Source organism: Monodelphis domestica, chromosome 3, assembly GCF_027887165.1.
Source record: "Monodelphis domestica isolate mMonDom1 chromosome 3, mMonDom1.pri, whole genome shotgun sequence".
NCBI classification, from domain to species: Eukaryota; Metazoa; Chordata; class Mammalia; order Didelphimorphia; family Didelphidae; genus Monodelphis; species Monodelphis domestica.
This window is the reverse complement of record NC_077229.1, coordinates 105836549-105864307: the sequence shown is the minus strand read 5'-3', so window position 1 is coordinate 105864307 and position 27759 is coordinate 105836549. Positions and strand designations below refer to the sequence as shown.

The 27759-nt window shown below is 35.8% G+C and overlaps 1 protein-coding gene across 3 annotated transcripts in view; it reads right to left on the bottom strand.

Annotated features, from left to right (window-relative positions):
• TOP1MT (DNA topoisomerase I mitochondrial) overlaps positions 1-27759 on the bottom strand; it is an 86022-nt gene that overhangs the window by 11152 nt on the left and 47111 nt on the right. For 2 of the 3 annotated variants that reach the window (XM_056822950.1, XM_056822948.1), the window contains exons 8-17: positions 24108-25369; positions 18989-19104; positions 17360-17481; positions 13969-14091; positions 12945-13132; positions 12379-12523; positions 9195-9338; positions 8365-8550; positions 2770-2838; positions 1889-2003 (exon numbers count right to left, since the gene is read on the bottom strand). In XM_056822950.1, the coding sequence (XP_056678928.1) occupies positions 1889-2003; positions 2770-2838; positions 8365-8550; positions 9195-9338; positions 12379-12523; positions 12945-13132; positions 13969-14091; positions 17360-17481; positions 18989-19104; positions 24108-25369 (2470 nt within the window). Of the gene's footprint in view, positions 1-1888; positions 2004-2769; positions 2839-8364; positions 8551-9194; positions 9339-12378; positions 12524-12944; positions 13133-13968; positions 14092-17359; positions 17482-18988; positions 19105-20321; positions 20583-24107; positions 25370-27759 lie in introns of those variants that run through there. The other variant, XM_056822951.1, reaches the window with a different exon arrangement.

Below are 27759 nucleotides of genomic sequence, written 5' to 3'. Positions count from 1 at the left end.
ACAGTTTATCCTCTGCTTGTGGATAGTGTTTTTTAGATCCCTGCAGATTGTTCAGGGACATTACACCGCCACTAATGGAGAAGTCCATCACCTTCGATTGTACCACAATGTATCAGTCTCTGTGTACAATGTTTTCCTGGTTCTGCTTCTCTCACTCTGCATCACTTCCTGGAGGTTGTTCCAGTCTCCATGGAATTCCTCCCCTTTATTATTCCTTTTAGCACAATAGTATTCCATCACCAACATATACCACAATTTATTCAGCCATTCTCCAATTGAAGGGCATCCCTTCATTTTCCAATTTTTGGCCACCACAAAGAGCGCAGCTATGAATATTCTTGTACAAGTCTTTTTCCTTATTATCTCTTTGGGGTACAAACCCAGCAGTGCTATGGCTGGATCAAAGGGCAGATAGTCTTTTATCGCCCTTTGGGTATAATTCCAAATTGCCCTCCAGAATGCTTGGATCAATTCACAACTCCACCAGCAATGCATTAGTGTCCCCACTTTGCCACATCCCCTCCAGCATTCATTACTTTCCATGGCTGTTATGTTAGCCAATCTGCTAGGTGTGAGGTGATACCTCAGAGTTGTTTTGATTTGCATCTCTCTGATTATAAGAGATGTAGAGCACTTTTTCATGTGCTTATTAATAGTTTTGATTTCTTTGGCTGAGAACTGCCTGTTCATGTCCCTTGCCCATTTATCAATTGGAGAATGGCTTGATTTTTTGTACAATTGATTTAGCTCTTTGTACACTTTTCTTCTTTTTAAAACTTTTACACCTTCTGTTTTAGAATCAATACAAATTATTGGTTTCAAGGCAAAAGAGCAGCAAGGGCTAGGCACCTGGAGTTCAATGACTTGCCCGGGGTCAGATAGCTAGGAAGTATCTGGGAGCCAGTTTATTTTTTGCGGGGGAAGGGGGAGAGAGGACAGATTTGAACCCAGGACCTTCTATCTCTAGGCCTGACCTCTCTATCCACTGAGCCACCTCACTGCTGCCCCGCACTTTTAGTCTTCTTACACCTTACTTTACGACTCCCATGTATTTTGTGATTCAAGTAACATTGACCTTTATGATATTTCTTTCACAAGGTAATTCATTTTACCAGCTCCAAACATTTTCACTGGCTATTTTCATGCCTTGAACACTCTCCTCATCTCTATCTCTTAGCTTCCTTGATTTCCTTCAAGTCTCAACTAAAGTTTGACCTTCTAAAAGAAGCCTTTCTTAAACCTCCTTAATCTTAAGTGTTTTCCCTCTGAGATTATGCCTCATTTATACTGACTCTTATGTTTTTCCTATGTAGAATTTTTGCTTATTGTCTCCCTAATTAAGTCTGTGAACTCCTTGGGGCCAACTTTTTTTTTGCCTTTCACTGTAAAATCAGAACTTATTTATTAGCACAGTGCCTGGTGCATAGTAGGCCCTTAATAAATGCTTACTAACAAAAAAACCACTCCAACAACTAATCAACCAAATCTAAATCTTTTTTTAACTTTGTGACAGTTCACACCAGTTTACAATCTTAGGACAAACTCTTCCCTGCTCTTTACCAGTTATTTCTAACCTTATCCAAGTTTGTGTGTTCTCCTTTGTATCTGCTTAGTATACTGCACATAGCAGGCACTCAAATGATTACTTAACTGCTGAATGTTAATAAACGAGGGCAGTTTGTTGCTAGAGCAATTTAAGACTTAACACAACTTAGCAGGGCAAGAATCATGATCCCAGTGAAGAGACGAAGAATTAAGGCCCAGAGAGGTAGTGGCAGGACCAGTACCTAGACCCAGGTGCTGTGGTGGTGATACTTAGAAATAACTATTAAATGACATCATTCTTTCCCTCCTGACTGCTAAATTCCTGTGTGGTTGAACTCATTACCATTGGTCAGTGCTTTCAGTTGTTCCTGCAGTGTGATGGATGCATTATAAGTCCTGAACACCTTGGCTGTCAATCCATCCATCAGGTCCTGAAGATGTTTGTTCAAGGTTGATGTCTGGGGGAAAAAAAAAGGTTTGAAACAAATGTTTTAAACAAGATTTTTAGAAAGGTCATAATTGCTTACTTTCTATTTTCAAGTTTTAGCAGATTGGGCTCTCATAAGAGTATATAACTGTAAAAAAGAGTAACTGGGAGCCTTCCTCAGTTGGGTAGGCTGCATACATCTGATTAATTAAGTTCTTCTTCCAGTTCTTGCCAAGAAACCAGCCTCCAATAATAGTCACAGGGACAGAGTTCAAGCCTAACCTGTTCATTGTAGACATTTCAAAGTAAGATTTTCTGTCCCACCAAGCAACACTGACACAATAACAAAATTCAGTGTATGAAAAATCAAAACATAAGTTTCTTCTGAAGAAACTATTTAATTAGTTAATTAGAAAAAACCCTTACCTTCCATCTTAGAATCAAGACAATGTACTGGCTCCTAGGCAGAAGAGTGAGAAGGGCTAAGCAATGGGGGTAAAGTAACTTGCCCAGGTCACACAGCTAGGAAGTATCTGAGGTCAAATTTGAACCCAGGACCTCCCATCTCTAGGCGTGGCTCTCAATCCACTGAGCCAATGAGGTCCCCCTTCAAAAGACTATTTTAAAGCCATATTTAATCGACATGAATCTATTACTTATGTCAACTCCGAAATACTATGCTCTGTCATCTTTATTAAGACCAATATTAATAAAAAATACACGGCAAAGTATTTTATATAATCAGTTTGAATTCCATGGCAAAGTTAATAAAAATTACTTTTTCTAAAAATGCTCACATTAAGTCTATCAAACAGATCATCTCCTGGGTCCTTGTTCTCCATGAAGAGCTGCAAATTCTTAAATACCTATAATGCAGAAACAAACCCAGAGCATTTATGAATACTATGGTTTCAGAACAGGTTCACAATAAAAGGACTTGTTGGGGAGTGGGGGTGGGAGAAGGCAGGTGAGATAAAAAACCATTCATCTCCTAGTATGTGAAATGGTAATGAGTCTCTCAGAATTTATCTAGACTGGTTTGTGTATGACAGAACTGTTGCCAGGCTCATATTAAAAGACTTCCCAATTTGTCAGGACTGCCTGAACTTATGTTCTGCTGGCAAAGCCTTCAAGAATTCAGGGTTACCTCCAAAGCACAAAGAAAGAGAAGTGTTACTTAAGACAAGAACCTGAAAGCTTGAACAGTTGCTGTTCAACAAAAAGAAGAGATTCAGAACAGAAAGGAAGACTGGTTAAATGAACAGGTGCTGGATGTTGGACTTATTTCTGTACCAGGGTATAAAATAGAGGAATCAATGATGAAATGTACCTAAAAAGTACTGGTGAGAAGAAGGTACTTCTCTAGAGACTTGTAAATCAAGTCAAAGGGGCTTTGAATTAAAGAGTAAGGCCAGGGTTTATAGGAAAAAAGGAAAAGGGATGAGAGAAAGAAGACTTGTTTATGTCAGCTACATACCATGAAGTATAGCTACAACATAGGAAGAAGAAAATAAGACAAGATACTGAAAAAGTTCACTGAGGAAAGTTCACAAAGAGAGAAGTAACAGATTCCATGGTCTCAGATTTCTATATAGAAATGCACAAAGAACACAAGCATAATATATTACCTATCACAATGAGGTAAATGTGACCTCACTGACATTTCAAGGTATAAGACCCATGATTAAAATATGAATTTGGTAACTCCACACAATATAAAATACTTCGGAACCTACTTTCCAAAACATACAGAGGAATTATATGAACAGAATTACATAATATTTTTCACATAAATAAAGTCAGATCTAAACAATTTGAAAAACATTAATTGCTCATGACTATGCTGAGTTAATATAATACCTAAATACCAATCAAACTACCAAAAAACTATTGTATGGAATTATAAAAAATAATAAAATTCATCTGGAAGAACAAAAGGTCAAGAATATCCAGGGAATTAATGAAAAAAAAAATGTAAAGGATGGTGGCCTAGTAGAATGGAAGATGGGAATGGGGAAAGACTTGAAGTAGGCAGAGCCACCAATAGGCTATTGTAATAATCCATGTGTGAGATAAGGGCTTGCACTAGGATGATGGTGGTGTCAGAAGAGAGAAGGAGCATATATGAAAGATGTTGCAATGGTAAAATTGACAAGCCTTGGGAACAGATTAAAAATAAAGAGGACAACAGTGAGGAATACAGGATGACTACTAGATTATTATTTTTTTAAACCCATATCTTCCATCTTAGAATTAATATTGTGTATTGGTTCCAAGGCAGAAGCGTGGTAAGGGCTAGGCAATGGGGGTCAAGTGACTTACTCAGGGTCATAGTTAGGGTGAGGCCAAATTTAAAACCAAGACCTCTTCTATCTAAATGACTCCTAGGTTATGAGCCTGAGGGACTGGGAAGACAGTTACTAAAGTAACAAGGAAAATAGAAGGGAGGGGAGGACTTAGGAATAAAGATAATGAGTTCTGTTTAGAGAGATTGGGGCAGAATAGGTAGATTTGAGAATCATCAGCCTGGAGATGATAATTAAATCCATGGGAGCTGATGAGATCACCAAGTGCAGTAATTCAGAGGAAGATGAGAATAGGGCCCAGGACAGAACCTTGAGGGAAACCTATGGTAGAAAAGTGACTTAAAAGAGGATTTGGCAAAGGAGAAGAGAAGGAACAGTATGGCAGATAGGAGGAAAACCAGGAGAATGGTGCTCCAAAAACCTAGAGAGAATACAATATCAAGGAGGAGAGAGTTGGTCAACAGTATCACAGACTACAGAAAGGTAAAAGAGAATGAGGATTTCTGCTAGATTTGGTAATTAGGAAATCATTAGGAACTTTGTAGAGAGAAGTTCAAGATTGTAAGGGGTTAAGAACAGTGAGAGGAGAGAAAGTGGAAGCATTTTCTAGATTTTTCAAGGAGTTCAGCTACAAAGAATAGAAGAGCTATAAGATGGAAGGACCAAGTGATAGTCTTTTTAGGATGGGGAGACACAGACATGTTTGTAGGCAGTAGGGAAATAAGCCTGTAGAAAGATAGACTGAAAATAAGTGATAGAGTAGGGATGACAGAGGGGGCAGTCTGTTGGAAGAAATGGGGTGGAATGGAACCTTTTTAACAAGAATAGGGATTAGTCTTGGTAAGGAGTAAACCCAGTTTATCATGTGAGGCAGGGGTGAAGGAAGAAGAGAGTAGCAGAAGACACCCTAGTGATATAAGAATGAGGGGATCACAAAATGTAAAATCAATAATTTTGATTACATCAAATTAAAAAGTTTTCATACAAACAAAACTAATGCATACAAAATTAGAAGGGAAGCAACAAATTGGGAAATAATCTTCATTACAAAAACCTATGAGAAAGGTCTAATTACTCAAATTTATAAAGAGCTAAACCAATTGTATAAAAAAATCAAGCCATTCTCCAATTGATAAATGGGCAAGGGACATGAATAGGCAATTTTCAGTTAAAGAAATCAAAACTATTAATAAGCACATGAAAAAGTGTTCTAAATCTCTTATAATCAGAGAGATGCAAATCAAAACAACTCTGAGGTATCACCTCACACCTAACAGATTGGCTAATATGACAGCAAAGGAAAGTAATGAATGCTGGAGGGGATGTGGCAAAGTTGGGACATTAATGCATTGCTGGTGGAGTTGTGAATTGATCCAAGCATTCTGGAGGGCAATTTGGAACTATACCCAAAGGGCGATAAAAGACTGTCTGCCCTTTGATCCAGCCATAGCACTGCTGGGTTTGTACCCCAAAGAGATAATAAGGAAAAAGACATGTATAAGAATATTCATAGCTGTGCTCTTTGTGGTGGCCAAAAATTGGAAAATGAGGGGATGCCCTTCAATTGGAGAATGGCTGAACAAATTGTGGTATATGTTGGTGATGGAATACTATTGTGCTCAAAGGAATAATAAAGTAGAGGAATTCCATGGATACTGGAACAACCTCCAGGAAGTGATGCAGAGTGAGAGAAGCAGAACCAGGAAAACATTGTACACAGAGACTGATACACTGTGGTACAATGGAATGTAATGAACTTTTCCATTAGTGGCAATGCAGTGATCCTGAACAACTTGGAGGAACCTATGAGAAAAACCACTATTCACATTCAGAGGAAACACTGTGGAAGTAAAAACACCAAGAAGAACAACTGCTTGAATACATGGGTTGAAGGAATATGGTTGGGGATATAGACTCTAAATGAACATCCTAGTGCAAACGACAACATGGAAATAGGTTCTGATCAAGGATATGAAATTGTGCGTCGGCTACGGGAAGGGTGGGTGGAGGGGAAGGTGGGAAATAAATATTTATTATATTATTAATATTATTATAACAAAAAAAATTAAATTGAAAAAAAAAGAATGAGGGGAGAAGATAGAGCTGGGGAAAAAAAAATAGGCCTCCATTTCCCCCCTGTAAAATGAGGCAAGGTTATCCACTGAGAGGACTGAAGAGGAGGGAAGGCCATGGGAAATTTGAGGGATAAAAATTTTGGAAGAGCCACTGTGGCAACTGGGACAGGAGTGTGATAAGGGAAGTATAGAACCACTACCTAGTAGTAGCAGTTGCCCACTTGAGGTTATGTAAAATAAATTTTTAGTGGACCCAATCAGAATGGCTGTGTGATTTTCTCCATTTTTGTTTAGCAGTAGATGTGTATAAGTGAAGGAGATAAGGGATGGAAATAATTCTTGGCTGTGGCTTAGTGGGGTGTAATCAGTGATACATGATAAAGGGGCTAGGGACTTAAGAAAGGAGGACAATTGTAGAGTTAATTGGTTCACTAAGGGGTCAAGATGGAGAGAAGAGGAGAGTGTAGCAGTGATAGCTTGGAAGAAAACCGAGGGGTCAAAGGATCAAAGGTTATTGTGAGGATAAAGAATAGGATTTTGTAAGGGAAGGCAGGAAAGGAGAAAAGCCAATAGCACAACACTTTTGATGTCAGGAGAAAAAGAGAAACACTTCTAGGACACAAGCGAATTCCTTATTGGTCTGCCAATATGCAATAAGACTTGGACAAGAATCACACATGATGGGTAGGCATAAATGTGATGTAATCAGCTTCACTTGAGGGATCACTCAAACCACTGACATCACAGATCTAATATTTTGAGTACTAATAACTTTCAATAAGTTATAGATGACATACTTTAAGATCAGAAGACAGAACAATGTGAGGAAAGTAGAAGAGAAACTTAAGATCCAAAAACATCCTGACAGGCTAAAACCAGTAACAGGAAATAAAATTTAATAGTAAGAAATGTAAAGTTTTAGAATGGTATTTTTAAAAAAAGTTTCATAAGTATGAGATGGAGAAGACAGCTAGATAGCAATTTGAAAAAGATTTGCCATTTTATGGAATTTGAAAGTCTGACAAGTTACCACCTCAAACATCAGGGCAATGTAGCAGTGAAAAAGCCAATTTAATCTTAAAATACATTAAGAGAAGAATAGTGCACTGAAAAAAGAAGGAAATAGTTTCATTGTTTTCTGTCTTCATTAGACTACTTATAGAATGTTAGATTTGGTTCCAGGCATCATTTTAGGAAGGACACTGATATGATAGAGAAAATATAGATTAGAGGGTAATGAAGTATCTATAAGGAAGGACCTTAAGAATACAGGGATCAATTGAAGGAACCAAGGGTATTGAATTTAAAGGATAAAATGAATAATTGAAAATGTTACCCTAAAAAAAAGAACTACATTTCCCAGGAGTCCACTGACTTCCTGTTGTTACATACTTCCTGTAGACAGGGGATATTAGGCAAGGACATGAAAGGGTCCCACAGCTTTACTTCTTGTCCTAAGCTTGGTGGTGGTAAGGTGGGTGTTTGAACTGGCTGATCAGCCATGGGCACATGGTCTTTATTTTGTATCCTCTTTATTCCTTGATTTCTAATGATCATTAATAAATCCCTTAAAATATGTTATTTTTATTACTGCACATTAATTTTAAATTTTTACAAAAGAAAACTTCAAATATTTAAAGGTCATCAATTGGAAAAGGAATTAGATTTGTTCAATTTAGTAACAAAATGCAGAACTCAAGAGCAATGGCTTGGAAGTTATAACAAGAATAGGCATGTGAGCTTATTATGTAGAGTATTCCTCACTCAAAGACTCCATACAAAAGGCTTGAGGATCACTGCTGGGACTGTCATAGGGGTTTGTTTCATAGTCAGTTTTAGGTAAACATAGATGATGGTATCTGGGATCCCAACTCAACTTGAGATTCTAAGAATTCTATAATGGAAGATGAAGGGCAGAGCTGCCAGGTTCTATTTTCACTGTAACACGTCTTAACCAAAATTAGAGAAAATGCCTCGAGTCTCACATTCTGAGAGTGCAACAGGTACTTACTGGCTTTTCAACAGGTACTTTGTTGTAGTATCGGATAGAGTCCTTTCCAAGGAAGTCAAATTCGACAACATGTTCCTGCCCATCCAACTCATGGTATAGTTGTATGTGTTCAACACGAAGAGAACAGCAGCCAACAGTGTCTGCTGTCTCTCCTTCTTCTTTCTCATTACCAGCTCTCAGGGCAAGCTAGTTATGGAGAAAAAAAGGATATTGAGACTGAATGACTTAAAAATACATCTTATACCATAAGCAACCCTATGTCCAAGTATTACCAACATTTGTAAAATTTGCTATTCCTCTATATTCTAATAGTGAAATACTATCAACTAACACACAAAACTTTATGGTGACAAAAAACTTTACCATGATATTGCCTCTCTGGATCCTCACAACCACTGAGGGTGTATTATAGTTTGACAAAGTGAAAAGAGCACTAGACTTGGGAGTCAGCAGATGTGAGTTTGAATCCTACCCCTGATACATGCTAGCTATGAGATCATAGTTAATTCTTCTGATTCAGTTTCCTCATTTGTAAAACGAGGATAATAATACTTATACTACCTTCTTTACGAGGTTATGGTAAGGAAAAAGCATTGTAATCCTTCAAATACTATAAAAATGTGAGTTATTATTCCTACTCTACCTAAGAGAAGACAGAATCAGCACAAAGCTTCAATGTAAATGAAATAGTTAAATACCTAAAGAAGGATTGAAGTAGTCTTCTACTTGAATCTACAATGAAGTGGATTTCAGAATGTGGTATCAATGATTAAAAAAAAAAGCATTTTTGTCTAATAGTAAATTCTACTAAAGACTTTAAAAAAACTTACCTTATCAATGAAATAAAGAGCTACAGCTCTTTGTCGTTTTTTCATTTCCCTTGATTTCCAGTCAAAGCGGTACTGAAAACGGATTTTATCTACAACTCCCTTGAGGCGTCGAGCAACTTCGTATTTCTGCCAATCCTTCTCCCCCTGGATAAAATAATTTTTAAGAATCCTCCATATTTCCTTTGATCTTTACTTCAGGTAATGGTTTGTGGTAAAAGAAAAGGAAACTTTCAATTGCATAAGGACCACAGTAATTCTACATTTTTTGTATTAGACAAGTGATTTTATTGAAAATACCTCTCCAATGTAGATGGGCAGTTGCTCTGCAACTCATGCCTTAGAAAATGGCCTGGTCAGTTTTCAAAAGAAGAAAGCCAAGCTATCAAAAGCCATATGAAAAAAAATCCTTTAAATAACTAATAATCACAGAAACAAAAATTTAATCAGCTCTGAAATTCCACCTTATCTCCTCAGATTGACAAAAAAGGAAGATGACAAATGCTGGAGGAACTATAATAAAACAGGTACATTAAAATGCATTGTTGATAAGACTTATAAACTGGCCTAGCCATTTTAGAAAACAATTTAAAAGTATGTCTCAAAAGTCACTAATCTGTATATAACCTTTGGCTCAGTAATACTAATTTAAGGATTCTTATTCCAGAGATCAAAGAAAGAGAAAAAGGACTCATATGCACAAAAATATATGTTAAAAAAAATTTTTTTTTGTAGTGGCAAAGAACTGGACAAAAAAGGGCCATCCATCAACTGGGGGATGGATGAACAAATTACACCATATGAAAATAATGGAATATAACTATTCTATGAGAAATAATGAAAGAAATTATTTCAATGAAACCTGGGAAGATTTGTATGAATTGATGCAAAGTGAAATGAGCAGAATAAGCAGAAAAAAATATGTCACTGCAAAAACAGCTCGGAAAGTCTTAAGATCTCTGATCAATGAAATAACAAACCATAATTCCAGAGGACCCATGAAGTGGTACTTCCTGATAGAGAAAGGATGGACTCAGGACATAGAATGAGACAATGTATTTTCTGGACACGACCAATGTGGTAATTTATTTTGCCTGACTATGCCTATTTGTAATAAATTTTGTTTTTCCTTTCTTTTTCACCCAATAATGGGGGTGGGAGAGAAAGAGAATTGATTTTTGTTCAACAACAAAAATAAAATTTAATTTCACATTTTCTTTAGTGGAAATTTACCATTCCCCAGACTTCATCTAAAAAAAAAAAGACAGAAACATCAATCAAGTGTGGAAATTGTGATTTTTGTTGTGTTAGCCATATCTAATCTACATTACTATGCCATCTTTTTAACAAAGGTAGACACTGTTGTGGGGAAGGAAGGGCACTTATAAGATATCAACCATTCAAGTTAGGTGAGCCCTTGATTTAGAACAAGGGATAGAAAAAAGTAGTTCAAAACCGGAGGGCGTAAGCTCATAGTAACATGGAAGCAATTTTGGATATGATAATAATTTGCAACAATTTAAGATCCAATTTTCAGAGATTTCTTGAGGTAATTTTATAGTACACTATCATGAGTTCCTGAAAAATGTACAACTTCAGAGCAATACCCCAAGGTATCAGATGAGAAGTTGAAATAACAACCTGCAGGGTCAAGAGATTTCCAGGAGGGGAATACATTGGAATTCAAAGATGATTTCTTTAATTCTGCTGCCATTCGGTTCCCCTCTTTTTATTGTCCTCATGTAAATATATGCCCATCCCTGACTTTTACATTCCCCACCTTTGAAGTTTCACTGCTACTTACTATAGCAAAACTAGAATCTCCATGATAACACATAGTTCTCTAACATGAAATGTGCATAAAATTGGTGGCATGTATAATCTATATGCCATTATATTAATACCATGTGTCTGAAAAGACACCATTTGTCTTTCTCAGATCCTCTGATAGGAAGGGAGCATGGAATAATAGAACCAAAACAGGACTGGTCAGGAGATGGGAGTTCAAAATCTGAATCACCTAACTATAAAGTATAGCTTTAGGCAATAATTTAACTTCTCCTTATCACATTTTCTTCATCTATAAAATGGGGGAGATACTAATACTTGTATACTACCAACTCTACAAAACTGTTGTGGATGAAATTCTTTGTAAAACCAAAAATATTCCATTATGGTGATTTATCATTATTTTTTTTTAATTTATTATTTGTTGACCTAAGATACTAAGTGACTTACATAGGGTCACACAGCATGTATATGGCAGAAGTGAAAATTAAACCCAAATTTCTCTGATGCCCAAATTGGCCTTCTACCTACTATGCCATATTGCCTCCAAGATCCTATGCTACAAATCTTTTAATAAAAGATGACAAAGAAATAACATCTGATCTGAGTTACAAATTCATTTTTTTTTGGTGGAGAGAGGGCAAGACAGAAGGCACAATGAAGAATTTCAACTAACTGAAGGCCAAAGGCCAACCTTACAAAGTGGTTGGCAATTTCAATATGTCACTAAAATTATCTTCCTAAAATTTTAATAGACTATCATCACTATTATTGGAATCATAACTTTATTTGTCCCAATTTTAAGCACCCCCTCAATGCATATAACAACCCTTGCAGGAATATAGTTGAACAAAAGCCCCTAAAGGCTGAAAATTCATCACCTAGCAGTCAATGTGGTTGATAAACCTGTTGAAGAGTCTGGTTCTTAGATAAAAGTCTTTTGTCTGTATCTTTTCTTTTTTGAAAAATTAATTGGTTAATTTTTTAAACCCCTACTTTCTAAGAAAGGCAAAAGAATGGTTAAGGTCTAGGCAAGTGACCTGCCACAGGTCACAGAGCTAGAAAAGTCTAGCTACATTTGAACCCAGGTCCTCCCAAATCCAGACCTGGCACTCTATCCACTGTGCTACTTGACTCCTGGCTATATACTTCAAAGAAAACCTGATCATAAAACACAGAAAAATGTTGAAATCTATCTCTATTCCCGCACAAGGTCTAGCCTCCTTCTCTCCAGAACAGGAATATCCAGACAGGTACTTGTCAGTCAAATGAATAGATAAAATGTCTTGTTTGCTTACCTCAGACCTCAAGGACATGTCCTTAGATTTCTAAAGCAATTGGCTTATTAAAAGGAAAGGTCTACACTTCAAATACTCTCAATATACTATCATATACTGACCTTAAGCTTTGAACTAGGGTTCAACATGATGTATTTAATGGAATTCTGGATGTTCTCAGTCCATGATGCCAGCCAAGTGACTGTGTTGTCGAAGCGTACTTCTTTCCACTTATGACCTGGAGGTGGCTCTGGTATTTTAGAGTCCCTGAAAGGAAAAAACCACATGAATCAGGCTGATTATTTTACAGGTTCCTTTTTCTTAAAGTTATAAGCAAATGATCCCAAAGCACTACTTGTCTATACTACATATTCCAAAACTTGATGATATTCTGTTTGGTATCATTCTCTAATATTTCATGTATGCAGCTGATTTTCTCTTTTATCTCAAAAGTCTTTAAACTCAGACCCTAGAAAAGGAATAATTTTTTAAAGTGATATTTGTATTTTAACTCAGAAATACAATCTTAGCCAAAATCAATTCAATTTCTAGAACTTAAATTTTACCATCTACTCTTAACCTAAGGGAGCATCCTCTTGGACTTCCTCCTCATATCCTTCCATCTCTAATTTGAAACATCCTTTGTTAACATTAGTTAATAGAAAAGTTTCATTAACCAAAAACTTACTTGCTGCAGTTTATGATTACATCTTCTGGCATTATTCTTTTTTTCAACATCCCCATTTTTGGATGGTCCCCACGACCACGAAACAACCCTGGTGGTTCAGTCTTGAAATTGCCTATTTTCTCTCTGTGGCCATCTAATATACAGTAGCCAAATTCTTCCTGAAGTCTTTCTGCCTCTTCTTTCAGTTTCTGAGATAATAAAACATTTTATACATTGTAGTGAGTAGATTAGGACAAGTTTTAAGTTTCTTAAACCCATCATTTATTGCAGTTCCAGTCTTGTTAGATTGCCAATGAAAACAGAATTTTTCAAATTAATTTAATTAAGCTAAAAAAAGTCTATTTTTTTTAAAGTTCTGAGTTAAACTTTAGCCATCAATGCAAGTATTATTTAAACCAAACTCCCTTATCCAACTCTATTCAAAGCTATTTGTTTCTGATAAGGAAAAGAATTATCAATCCTAAGGCACGTCTGTAAATTTCAAACAGATAAAAAAATTATGGTAGCTTTTTCTCAAAGGTTTGAAAGAATACCACATGCAAAAAATGAAAGCCATATTTCACAGCAGCCCAAATTATGTACAGCATCAATATTACCTTTTATTAATTTATCACATCCTTTAAAGAAGAAGAAATGTTACCAACCACATTACTCCCTTTAAAGGTGGACCTAGTTTTAAGCAGCAAATGTGTTTCTAAATGTGCACATATGAAGTATTTAAAACACCATAGGGGAATTTACTATTTAAAAGAACCAAATCCTTTCATAAAAATGATGGCCAATAAAGTAAATCATCATTCCCTAATTTTATCTTTAAAATAAAGAAGTGCATGCAATTAAGTCTGCTTGAAGTACCCCATCTGCACGAAATACAATTAGGAGATATTTTAAGTATACAGAATGTTTATGCCTTCTACCTCCAATAGACTGTCATATTGACAGTCTGGCTGCTATGAAAAGGTAAATTCCTATAACACATGTATCAACAAATGAACACATATAACATTTTAGAATGCATCCTGACCTGTTTCTCTTCTTTGGGCAAAGCTTTTCGGGCTTCATTCTTGTTAACAAAATACTTGTGAATCTCTGTGAAGTCACACTTGTCCAGGTGCTTGATTATCTTTTTCTCTTCCACTGTCATTTCCTGTGCCAAAAGTCAGTGACATAGAGCCTTTCTTACTCATCAACTCCAAAGCTCCATGATTTTATAATATGGGTACCCTATCCACTAATGCAGATACTCTAGCAAGCACTCTTCCTAAAATTCATTATCTTATGAGTTGGGTGAAGAGGTCTTCCCAATAAGCTTAGCAAGACCAGTTCTATACTTGAGGCTTTTTAGCTTGTTAGAACCTGCTAGAAGTATGCACCCCAATAGCATGTAACAAATCCAAAACATAATGAATCATCAGAATAGAACACCTCTCAATTTCCATGTGAACTGGAACAACCTCCAGGAATTGATGCAGAGCAAAAGGAGCAGAACCAGGAGAACATTGTACACAGAGACTGATACACTGTGGTACAATAAAATGTAATGGACTTTTCTACTAGCAGCAATGTAATGATCCAGGACAATTCTGAGGGACTTATGAGAAAGTACACTATCCACATTCAGAGAAAGAACTGTGGAAGCAGAAACACAGAAAAAAAAAATGATCCATGATGTGGTTTGATGGGGGATATGATTAGAGTTTTTATGTTAAAAGGAATAGGAATATAGGAATAACATGGAAATAGGTTTTGAACAATGATACATGCATAAACCAGTGGAATTGCTTGTCAGTCCCAGGAGGGGGGAGGGAAAAGGGAGGTGGAATTATGAATCATGTAACCATGGAAAAAATAGTCTAAATTTTTTTTTAAATTGTAAAAAAAAGAAAGAACAGACCACCTCTCTTATCTATAACTAAAAGGGAAAAAAAATTGTGCCCCAATGAACAGGACACAAACTTGTTTATTGAGAGGAATGAAGGAATCATCTTTTCCAAAAATTAATGGGTAAGATAAGTATTCCTGAGAGACTAGAAACTAAGGGTGTACTAGATGACATCAAGGACTAATAATTTATTATTAGTGATGATCAAGTACATAAAAATATTAGTACCATCTAAATTTTATAATAAATAATTAAGGTAAAAAAAACCAAGCCTGTTCTTTTTAGGATCTTACACTCTAGGACCTAAAGTAAGTATCCTAAGTGGAAGGAAACCATGTACTTAATGCCTATTGAAAGATTATAAGCTCCCATATTATGATCAAAGCAAAAACAACTGTTTTGAGATTACACTAATACATCAATGATTATGATTTCACTAGATTATTATAGTCATTTTTTAAATTTAAGTTTTTGAGAAAGGTGAAGTGACTTGCTCAAAGTCAGTAAGCAACAGAAATAAGATCTTTTAGATGATTCAGGCATTCTTGACTTCCAACTTAAGTATTCTATCCAGATTTGAACCTGACTCTTGTCTCCAGACTTTGTGCTCTATCCACTGTGCTATCTAGCTGCCCCAGTACCAAATAGTTTTAATGCTTATTGATTTATAATATAGTTTGAGGACTAATAATGCTATATGATATGTCCTTCATTCTTACTTTTTTTCATTCTTTCTCTAGAAGTTTCAATCTTTTAAAGTTCTTTCAATGAAGTTTTTTTTCCAAATGAATTTTGTTATTATTTTGTCTACTTCTATAATGTACCTCCAATTGGTATAGCACAAAAACTCAAATCAACTTAGGTAATATTATAATTGTCCAACATGAGGCCGCTTCCCTTTTGTTCACTCTCTATCACTCATCTTTCTTACCCCAGAGAGACTTATCCCATAAAGCATCATGTAAATATCAATTATTGCTATTATAACATTATCATAATTTCAACTTTCCTAAACTTAAACTATTCTCAAGGTTTAAATTAATTTATGTCTCCAATTACATTTTGGTGAGGTACTAATGAACAGTGGATTAAAGGCCATGCATGGTTTGGAAAGGGAAAAAGAGCAAAAAGGTGCATAATACAGAAAACTGATGTGCAGTTTAGAATAAATGGAAGTTTTCCATGATGCAAAAAGGCAATTAGGATCAGTTTATAAAATAGGAAACAAATTGTAAGTCCTCACTTAAAATGTTTCAGTGATCTAATGATCAAAGGAATTGAGACAACTTTGAGCCACTAGCTCATATCCATCAAAATGGCAAAAATAACAAAACTACTTATTGTACGGATCCCTGGAGAACAGGAATGCTATTAAATTGCTTTTGAAACTATAAACTTTTGGGGGGGAGGGAATGATCTGATAAATTCAAAATGAATTATGAATTGATCATACTATCTGACTTCGTAATTTTATGGTATAATAAAAGACCAAAGCATTTGGACCACATGATTTTGGGAAAAGTACCATTTCTCAATGGGATTTAGTTTCCTCATCTGAGATTGTAGTAGAAAAAAAAGTTTTAATCTAGATCTATGATTTCATTAATACTTGAATTCCTTCCAGCAATACTGATCACCAACTCAATCACAGAGTTACCTGGGGTACTTCTAATTTAGGTAACTTAGCTAGTGTATGTCAAAGGCAGTGCTCTATCTATTATACCAGACTGCATCAAATAGCGTAGTAAAAATCTGAAAAAAAATCTTTCTGTTGAAGAATGGTTGAACAAGCTGTGAGAGATTATCAATTCAATTCAATTCAATAAACATTTATTAAGCATCTACTATGTACAAACTTTAACTCATCAGCATTGCTTGAAGGGGACCTCCACCTAGATGTCACCTGCTTCAGTGAATAGTCCCATGACATATTAAGAGTGTTCCCTTCTGTATCACTTCTTCCTTATGACCCAAAACAAGCAGGTATAGATAAGAGGCTTGACCTAATGCCAAATCATCTCAGTTTAGGGACCATCACTAGGATGCCCAGGGCACTTTGCTAAGAGTAGATGTCTTAGAGGATAGATTGTATATGGGCTGGTTGCTTTATGTCCTGCAGCAACATGATCAAAGGGCATGTCGAGAATTTGGTGTCCACCAGTGAGATAACACACTAATGCCTGAACTAACAAGGCATATAGGATAGGGCTGGGCATTGAAGGGAATAAAAGCTATATTCCAGAGAAGGTTCATGAGAAAGATCCTATCTGTTGTAGGGTGACAGGTCCTTCTAATAAATATTTGCTCAGAGCTCTGCCTCAGTTGTTTTATGGCAGGTTGGATGACTTTCTGGGGATACATATTTTATGACCTACACTGGATATATTCATATTGGGATCTGTGTTACTGTGTCTGCTTTTTGTAAAAAGTTTATTATAATGAATTTACTAAAATGGAAAAAAAGACAACTGGTACAAGATCTTTTAGGAAACACATTCATCAATCATACCCATACACACTGAAAAGAAAGTACCTTTCGCCAGTCATTGAAGAAGTTATTTTGAAAAACTTCCTTTGTTGTATATTCATGATCCAACATCTTCCCATAAAACGTAGCAATCTCTTCAGTTGCTAAACTCAACTTCATAGCTTTTCCTGTGGAAATTAAAAGGCAGGTTTACTTGGCATGTCTGCTACTTATTCTGGGCACATTTCTGATGTCAGTGATCCCAACATTGTTACTTATGTGTTCACTTTATCTCAGCAGCAAGAGATTTGTATTGTGTACCAGGTGGGGGGAAAACCTATTTAATTTTCATTTAATAAGACTTAATATTTGAAGAATAATTTATAAATGTTCACCTGCAGAAAATGAACTGAGAAGTGGAAACACAAAAGATATAATCAATGTATTTTGTCAGATAATGCCTTCTATGGTATGGGGAGAGGAGTAAGGGGCTGAATATATGAAATAAAATAGAGTGAGATAAAAGCAACAATACTTCTAAAAGAACAGAATCTTCAGAAATACGTTTAGAAACACAATGGATATTCTAGGTTTCAAGAAATAACATAGCTTAACGGACAAGTAATATGAATTGTTATGGGCAGTGATCCCAAACAACTCAACATCTTGGTGCCTCAGTTTTACCCTCCTGAAAACAGTTATTCTACTTTCCCTCAATAGAAACTATAGGATAAACCAAGTCATTTTTTTATTCATCTCTATTGAACATCACAATAAGTCCCTATGTATAAAAAGTATTAAATAAATGTCTGTTGAGTCAATATTGTTGGACTGAATTATCAACCAAAAAAAGAACTTACTATCTATACTAACAGAGGGAAGGGCAGAAAGAACACTACCCAAAATAGCCATAACTCAATTGGCAATACAGATGGAAAACAATACAAAACAAAAAAATCTCGAGCTTCAGTGAGGACAATAAGAGGTTACAGGATAAATGGAAAAGAATGAAGACATGCAAAACACAGGAGAAACTTCCTTTAGATATTCCTGCTGCTAGAAAGAGCAGATTTGGCAAACAAAAACTGTTGTTGTAGGAACTTTCATGTCTGCTTAGGAATATCAGAAAGTGGAAAAGATGCTAACATTCAAGAATTGGAGGCATGAATCAGTTATTATAATGTGCATAAGGTACATGACCTATAGAACCTTAAAGATGGGGGCAGTACCCAGTTTTTGATCCTAGATTTTCTCATCTTGTGTCATCACTATGATATTTGTGGGTGTTCACAGGTATTTGTCACTTGGGGTTGTGTGGTATATAGCTACTAAGCACACAAAAGTATCTGCCAGGAACATTCCTGAGAAAAGCATTTTCTGTGATAACCAAGGAAATACAGAAACTGGATCATAAAGCATAAAGTGTTTTGCACCTAACTATTTAGCTATGTGACTTTGGGAAAATAACTTCACTTTGGATAATGTAATTTACTATCTCACTCCTGTCATGATCTAATGGCTGATACATGTATTTTATAACAAAGTGCTACATTAATGTTAGCTATTATTTTGGAAGAAGAGACATGATAAAGGAAAAAGCATTGGAATTTGAGCCCAGCTGTGCTATTTCACATGATTACAAAGGAGTGTTGGAGACACTATATAGATGTGGGATGTTATAATTTATTATCTTACCATCATAATAGAAGTGAACTTCATCTGGAAGTGGTTCATATAAGGGTGCAAAGTATGGTCCCTTATGTTCCAATTGTTTCCATTTCATACCATCTTCTCTCTTTTCCTCTTGCCACCTAAAAATAGGTCACACAAATAAATTCACTCTTTCAGGGAGAAAATCCTTTGCAGTCAAAAATATATGATCTGGGAACCAGCTTACCTAAAATTTCATCCTGGCCCTCCCTCAAGTAGCAAAAGATCTAAGAACATATCTTTCCCTGACCTTAATTTCATCCTTTGTTAAATTAGAAAGTTGAACTAAATGATCTCTAGGTATAAGGTTCTAATGATCATGGATTTAGACACATAATTAAAAGGCTCTTTGTATAGAAACAGTCATAGCTCCAATTTTTTATGGTGAAAAACTGGAAACAACATATATCCATTCATATGCAGAATTAGGGAATGGCTGAACAAGTGGATCATCTTTGTAACATAATACTACTGTGTCACTTTCAAAGGCCAGAAAAATTAGGAAGAGGTTATTACTATAAGCAAAGGCTGTTAAACCCCTGGGATTGCCCTATTTATATTTATCAAATGCTCTCCCATCATGTAAGAACTAATATTGGGCAGAAAGTGTTGTTTTCACTCTAATCTTGTCGCATTTAAAGACTACCCATTAAGGAATCTAGAAAAATTCTCATCTGTTTAGAAATGTATAGGTAGGCAGATCTAGGATTCTTCTGGATTTTATTATGGCTTAAAGTGCCTAAAACAATTACTTCATAATTAATATTGTTATATGGCTCAAATATATGTGCTACTTTATAGACATATAACAATGCATCAAAGGATTTTCTTAGAGGTATAAGAAATAGTTATAAACTAGGAAAACTCCCCATTTTTACAAAGAACACTGAAGTGGAGGGAAAATGACATGCCCAAAGTCATAATAAAATCTCTGGATCCCGAATCTAGTGCCCCTATCACCATGACCACAATATCTCCTAAACAATTTGCTAAGTCTCTTCCATTTCTTGATCCTGTGAATTCTGAAAAAACAATATTATTATAAAACACAAAAATTGCAAGAGATCCTACAGAGCAACAAGCCCAACCTGTTCATTTGACAAATGAAGCAACTGGAATACAAAAGGGTGAAGAGCTTTGAGCAAGGTCACAGTAACTTAAGGGTGGCACCAAAACTAGAACTTTTATGCCATATACATAACTGGGGGCTCAGAAATTATGGACTGAATCCATAGTGTGTCTTTCCAGAAAGCAGCCTCAAAACGAGCTTGTCGCAAAGGGGAAAAAAAGGACCAGAAAAATCTCAATCAACACTTACCTAGATCTTTCAGATTCCTCCCCTCTCTGTGCTGCCCCCAACCCCAGGCACTGCCTTCTCCAGATATTCCAGAGAGAACTAGCTTTGGTGCCATAGCACAGGCTGGGAGCTACTTTTTTAAGCCAAACTATACTTCCAATACATGTCTGCATCCCAGAGTGTCATAGCAGAGAAACTGCTGCTTTAACCAAAGGCCATGTGGGAAAACGTCTACCTGCAAACACCAATTTGTGTTGACCTTTCTCCCGGAAGAGATCTGAATTTCTACAGACACACCCCCTCTGGCATCCCTTGTACATTTAGAGTATGGAATTCTGGGAAATGTAGTCCTTAGCCTGAAGGCCACACAGATTATCCATTTATCTACTTAGCCTTTCCACAGTCTTTCCTGGTGGTAACACTATAGGCTCTCACTTTTTGGTGTATCAGAGAAGCTTAGAATTAGAACTGACAGTCCCTAAAGGCTGTCTCCAACCCCCTGAAGAAGAAAAAAGAAACCGTGATCTATACAGGGTACATGACCTGTGCAAGGACACACAGGTAGTAAGTGACAAGGCAGGATTTGAACAGAAGTCCAAGACCAGTGTTTTTTCTATTTTATCATGTGGTCTCTCCTAATCTTAGTTTCCATTTGATTCCTAAATAATATATTAAGCGTCGCTAGAAAAGGAGTCTCAAGCTACCTCAGGTTAAACAGTAGAGCATAACAGAATCATTATAGGACTTTTAATTAATAGCCTGGCTCCCCTAGTTACTTATATGACATTAATCAAGTCTCTTCCCCTCTCTGGTCTTAGTTTTTTCAACCTATAAAATGTAGAGATTGCCTAAGTGTGCCGTTCTTTGGTTCCTTTTGGTTACTAATCATGCAATCATCAGGAAATCCTTTAAATTCTGGGCCATTTTCTTTATCTTTAAAATGGAAATAAAAATATTTGCATAAATACCACAAGGCTACTAGGTATATAAGAATATTATTACATAAACTGCCTTTTAGGATCAGATCATCTAACAAAACAGATTTTAAAATCACTCTTCTAATTTATTCAATGATCAAAGGCCACATCTAATTGAAATTTTAAAAGATTTCCAGCCAGAAATTACTCATTCAGTTTATTCTTAGTTTATTCTGACACCTAGTGGCTAAAAAGCAATGGCACACAGTCAACTAGGCTAGAGAAATCATTTTTTTCCCAGGCCTTCCATGACTACTTTTGGCTATCATCAGTACTTTTGAATGATGGAACACCAGATCTAACTTTTTAAATGCAGGTAATGTATATGATTCTTATTAACTTGCAAAATTAATTAATTTGAGAGATTTTAGCTCTTAAATCACAGGACTTGAGTCTGAAAAATTCTCAGAGGCCACCTAGACATGGTCTATATCTGACACAGATTCCATATCACAATGTATCTACCCCATTCCTCCTCTTGCCCTGGAAGCTGTAACCAAACAAAATAAATATCACCACTGCTTTTGGAAAAAGTAATGGCCATCAACTGCCCAATAGTTCTACTCACCATTCCCCACATAAGCTCCTTGACTGCTACATCTCTATTAGTAAGCTTTCTGAGGACAAAGACTTTCAGTTTGTTTTGTATCAGCTTCCTCTCCAAAAGAATAGATACTTAATGCTTTTTCATTCAATGATTCATTATCAAGTCACATGCTCAAATTTACAGCTGAGGAAACTATTCACCCTGACCATTATTCCTTCCACCCTCAATTCTTCTCAGGCCATTCTTGGCTATGCTCTCCTTCCTTTCCTATTTCATCTTATTTCATTTAGCTATCTTCCCCCACTATCACCTTTTTCATTTGGTTCATCCTTGGTCCCCTACTATCATTCACCCCATATTATCTAATTTATTGTCATCTTACTTATTGTTTCTACCTTTACAGTATTTCTCATAAAGATCCCATCTCTCCACTAAACAAAGGAGACACCCTAGTTCACTCTCATTACCTCTTTCCTGGCATACTACAATCATTTTCTAATTCATATATCTGCCTCAAATCTTTCCATTCTAAGACACTATTCATTTACCAAAATATTTTTTCTAAATTATCCTATCTACTCGATCAATAAACTCCAGTAGGGAAGGGAATGAGCATTTATTAAGCACCTACTCTGTGCCTGGCACTGTGCTAAATGTTTAAAAATATTATTCCATTTGATAATAACTCAGATGGGGGGGGGGTGCTTTTATCTCTATTTTGCAGTTGAACCTGAGGTAGATGAAGGTTAAATCACTTATTCAGAATCACACAAATCCAAGTCTCTAAAGGCTGGATTTGCATTCACTTTACTGAATCAAGGTTCAATGCTCTATCCATTGTGCCATGCCACTGCTTTTTATCTCCCAAATCAAATATATAGTCCACCACCATTTAGAGCTCCTAACTTGGCCAGTCTACATTCCAGCAATATTGACCTACTACTCATGGTTCCCAGATCACTCCATTTCCCATCTTCTTCTCTGTACTGGCTATCCTCCATGTCTGAAATATTCTCCTTTTTTACTTCCCTAAGATTCCTTGGCCTTAAGGCTCAGCTCAAATTCTACCTTCTACAGGCTTTTTCCAGCCCCATTATTGCTATGCCTCAATTGTGAGAATAAATTAATGCCTTGAAATTGTTACATTATTTGTATTCTCAATGCACATTTCCATTGGGCAGGAACCAACTGTCTTATTTTACATAATTATAACTTCTAATCATGTGAATTTGAATACACGGAACTACTTAAAGGATTTCATTTTTCATATTAATTGGGACCTAGTTATATTACCTGCCCTCTGAGATCATCTTTTCATCAACTCTGTACAAATTTTATGGCTTAGTTATTTATAGCCTGCCCTATTATCATGTAAGCTGGGACTGTTTTTGCCTTTCTTTGTTATAAATCCCTGTGCTAGGTAGAAATCCCTGGACATAGTAAATACTTTAATAAATAATTGCCTATCAGCTGGCTCAGTTTCTAAATGATCTCTAAAGTCTTTTAGCTCTAAATCCTATGATCCTTTGAGTTTTCTGAAACATCCACAAATGTATAGGGGTGATTTTTTTTTTAAACCCTTACCTTCCATCTTAAAATCAATACTATGTATTGGTTCCAAGGCAGAAAAGAGTGGTAAGGGCTAGGCAATGGGGGTTAAGTGATTTGTCCATGGCCACACAGCTAGGAAGTGACTAAGGCCAGATTTGAACCTTGGGCTTCCTGTCTCTAGGCCTGACTCTCAATCCACTGAGCAACCCAGCTGCCCCCATAGGGGTGCTTCTAAATTTTTTCTTATATTATTGAAGATTCTGGAGCTTTCTTAGAAACCAGATATTACAGGGCACTTTTATATATCTATAATAGACTTAATGATGACCCTCAGGCTATCAAGATTCTGAAGCTATTTATATTTTAAGCTATACTATATTCTGTTAAACAAAATTTTAGTATTCATTGATTTTGTTACATGCCCTAAACATGGCAAGCCACACACAGGTATGGCCAATCTATTCAGCAGACTATTGGGTTAACCTGAAGATCCCAATTCCCAGCAAGGTGGGAAATGTTGAGTTACCTTAATTCTTAAAGACTGCATTAATGAGCTTCCTGAAAAAAGCCACATTGATTTTATGTAATATTTTCTGCTATAAGACCCAATACAGAAAGTCAGTTGTACTTTCATTTTCAAACAAAAAAATATTGCTTGTGTTTGAAATCTGTTCATAGGAATTTGGGTCCTATGGACTTTAAAGGTCAAACCTACAGTCAAGTGAAACATACCACTTCCATTTATTTTCTTCTTCTTGCTTTTTCTTTTTCCCCTTTTCATTTTCTGCCTTTGGAATTTTATTCATTTCCTTGTCTTTTCTCTTTTTCTTTCTCTTGGAACACTGTTCATTAACTAAAAACTCTTCCTTTTTCACTTTATCTTTTGTCCCACTCTTTTTAACCAGGAATTTATTTTTCGCTTCTTTCCTGCCTTTTAGATCCTTTTCTTCTATGGATTTGTTCCTATCTTTTAATTTTTCTTGTCTTTTTTTACCCCCATCCTCATGGCTGCCTCTCAGCTTTTCATCTTGTATCTGTCCACCTTCCTCACTTTCAGTCTTTATATCTCTTCCTTTCTCTCTTTGTCCTTTTTCCTCTAGGTCCCAGTGTTCTATCTTTCTTTCCTTTAGTTTGTGCACACTTTCTTCTTCTCCCTTGTCTTTTTTCCTTTTCTTCTCTTTTTTAGGAACCAACGTTTCTGATTTAATCTTATTCTCCTGTAGTTTCCTCTTCTTTGCTTTCACGGTACCATCTTGTGTTGATGCTTCATTCTCTTCCTTAATTTTTTCAAACCTCAGTTCTTTTTTCTCTTTATTTTCATTGTTTTGCATCTGTTTTCCATCAAAAGAAATTTGTCCTTTCGAGTTTTCTATTATTTGATTTTTCCTGTCAGTGTCCATTTCCACAGCAACCATTTTGTTATCATCTTTTTTGCTCTCCAGTCCTTTCTCATGATCTCCTCCCATTCTGCTGAGATAATCATGTTTTATTTTATTTGTGTTTTCCTTTTTCTCAGATTCTTTTGTGTTCTCTTTTGCATTGCTTTTTTCTTTTTCAGTCTTTCCTTTGAGGGCATCTGAAGCATCACCATGGTTTCTCTGGATCATTTCAAATCTTCCTACCCTTTCTTTTACTGCCTTGTATTCATCGATGAGACCCTCCTCTACTGGCTTCCCTGCCTTCTGAGATTTCTCAGTGTGTTTTTGCTCATGAGGTTTTTCTTGTCTTTTTTTGGAGTCCTTTCCTTTAAGAATTTCTTGCTTATTTTTACCAGTCACTTCTTTTACCTGGCTGCTTACTATTTCTTTGTTTGATTCTGCTATGGTGTTCCAATGTAGAATGCTCACATATTTACCAATTCTCTTTTTTCTCACAATGGCACCTTTATTTAAGGCCTCTTTACTTGTTGAATACTTCCCATCTTCACAGATTTCCTGATTTCCACAATGAGGAACTTCCATCTTGCTTTCATGAACTTCTTTTAGCTTTGAAATCTTACCGAAGGAAAAAACACAAAAACCAAAAGGAAACATTAGATGGCACTGGTAACATTTTATTAACTTACAAACATTTTTAAGTGTTCAATTCAAATCCATATTCATTTACTAAGTACCTACTATATGCAATGTACTGAGGTTCGTATAAAGTTTAGAACAGACATTATTACCTTTCTTCTCATGAAACTTACAGTGCAACAGAGAAAAAAGGCATCAACATATATAATTATAACTACTCAGTATTATAGTGTAAGTATATTTAAAAGGTGCAAAACAAACTACTATATGATACCCAAAGAAGGATACTATTTGTAAAAAAGAAGGAAGAAAGATTTTGTGACTGAAGGGACATTTGAGGTATGTAAACACTATTTCAGGAATGGGGAATCAGGTGAGCACAGGCAAAGGTCAACTGAAGGGTATAAGCACATGGTTCAGAATAGGTGAAATTAAGGCTAGAAAGACTGGGTAATAATGATTATTTAGGGTCGTAAATGCCAGACTAAGGAATTTAAATTTTACTTAGCAGGTAGTAGCCACTGAAGGATTCTGAATATTAGCATTATACAGAAGGAAGATTAATTTGGGATAATATTAAGGATTTTCAGTAGGAAAGGGGATGCAAGATGTGTTAGAAAACTATTTAAATAGATAAGGATGTTAGTAAAGAAGGCTATACTAAGGAAATTGGCATTGAAATAAAGAAAAGGGTTTGGACAAGAGAAATATAAGAGAAATTCAATTAACAGGACAGAGTAACAATTAGCTCAGTTAGAATTAACTTCAACAGTTAATTTAGTCCCATCCAAACACCAAAAAGAAGTCTTTCTACAACATACCCAAATGTCAATCAGGGTTTGCTTGAAGACTTCCAATGAAGTAAAATACCTCACTTCCTGAGACAGTCAATTATTGTGTAGCTTTAAATCTTAGAAAAGTTTCCATGATATCAAACCTATGATTGCTTCTTAACAATTTTCACACTTCGCCCCAGATTTTATTCCCTGAACAAAGATAACAAATCTAATCCCTTTTCCATATGACCCTTCTCTAGACTAAATATCCTTAATTCCTTCAACTAATCTTCACAGGACATGAATCTGAGGTCCTTCACCATTCTCCTTTCAGCTTATCAGTGCTGTTTTTTTTAATGTGGCTCACCAATAATTAAGAAAAATCATTAGGAAAGAGTAGTTTCAGTTGTGACTGACAGGCTGAAAGACAGATGCAAAGTGTTGAGAAACACACAAGAGACAAGAAATAGCACCTTCTAGAAATTTGGCAGTGAAAGAGAAAAGAAATAAAGAATCATTGCTTGAGGGACAGTGTAGTAGAGGCTTTAAAAAAATATAGAAGAATCAAAAATGTTTGTAAACAGGAGAGGATGAACCAGTAGGAGATCATGAAAGAACACAGCCCTTATGTGTGGTCTGACCAAGGCAGAAGACTAAAAAAATCACCAGTTCTTTATTCCCAAAAGCTCTGCCTCTGGGAATCCTGCATAGAAGGTAATTTTCTTCACTGTTGCCAACTAAAGAGAAGGAAAATAAATATCCAGGTAAGGTTGTGTTTAATAATAGGAAGAAAGATGGGCTCCTGGTCAAGCAATCAATTAACAATTATTAAGCTCCTGATGAAATACCACTAATGAAGCTGGTCAAAATAATATGTTTGCCTATAATTTTGCCAATATGATCATAAAGATTTTAAACTGAAAATGGAGACATTAGGAAGAAACTACTATCGTGTCTATCATACACAGAGTAGTAGATAATATTTAAGAAAACTAAGGGACCAATAATTCAAGGAGACAATATTAAGAAAGACAATGATAAAACCCATGGCGGCTTCATATGCCTTCATGCTATACCAGTATAATAAGCAATGAGGTAAATATGATCTCTTAGGATACTAAGTTGTTGAAATGACACTAGAAAATGGATCAAGAAAGCTATGCTTCTTTGAAGAATCAGAAAAAAAGGCTAGTAGAGTAGAAATGTATTAAGAAGACATATCCAGTAAAGTGACAAGATGGTCAATTTTTCATCTTTCCTCAATCCTTCAACATGATATCCTCCATGCCACCCTTCAATCAGATAAGAAAATCCCCTCTGACTTTACTGAGAAAACAGAGATCATTTGCTGTGAGTTCCTTTTCTTCCCTTTCTCTACATTTCAATACTACTTGAAATTCTCTCCCATTCATTCTCTCTTCTTTTACTCAAGTGTTTGGTGAAGCCACATTTTTCCAATACCAAGGCACTGTCCTATAGACTGTCTTCACAAGTATCTTACCTCTCTTTAATATCCACTCTCTTCTGATTGAATACTGGTTCCTCCTCCCCTGTCTACAAACATTCTCAATTCTATGTTTTTTAAAAGCCCCT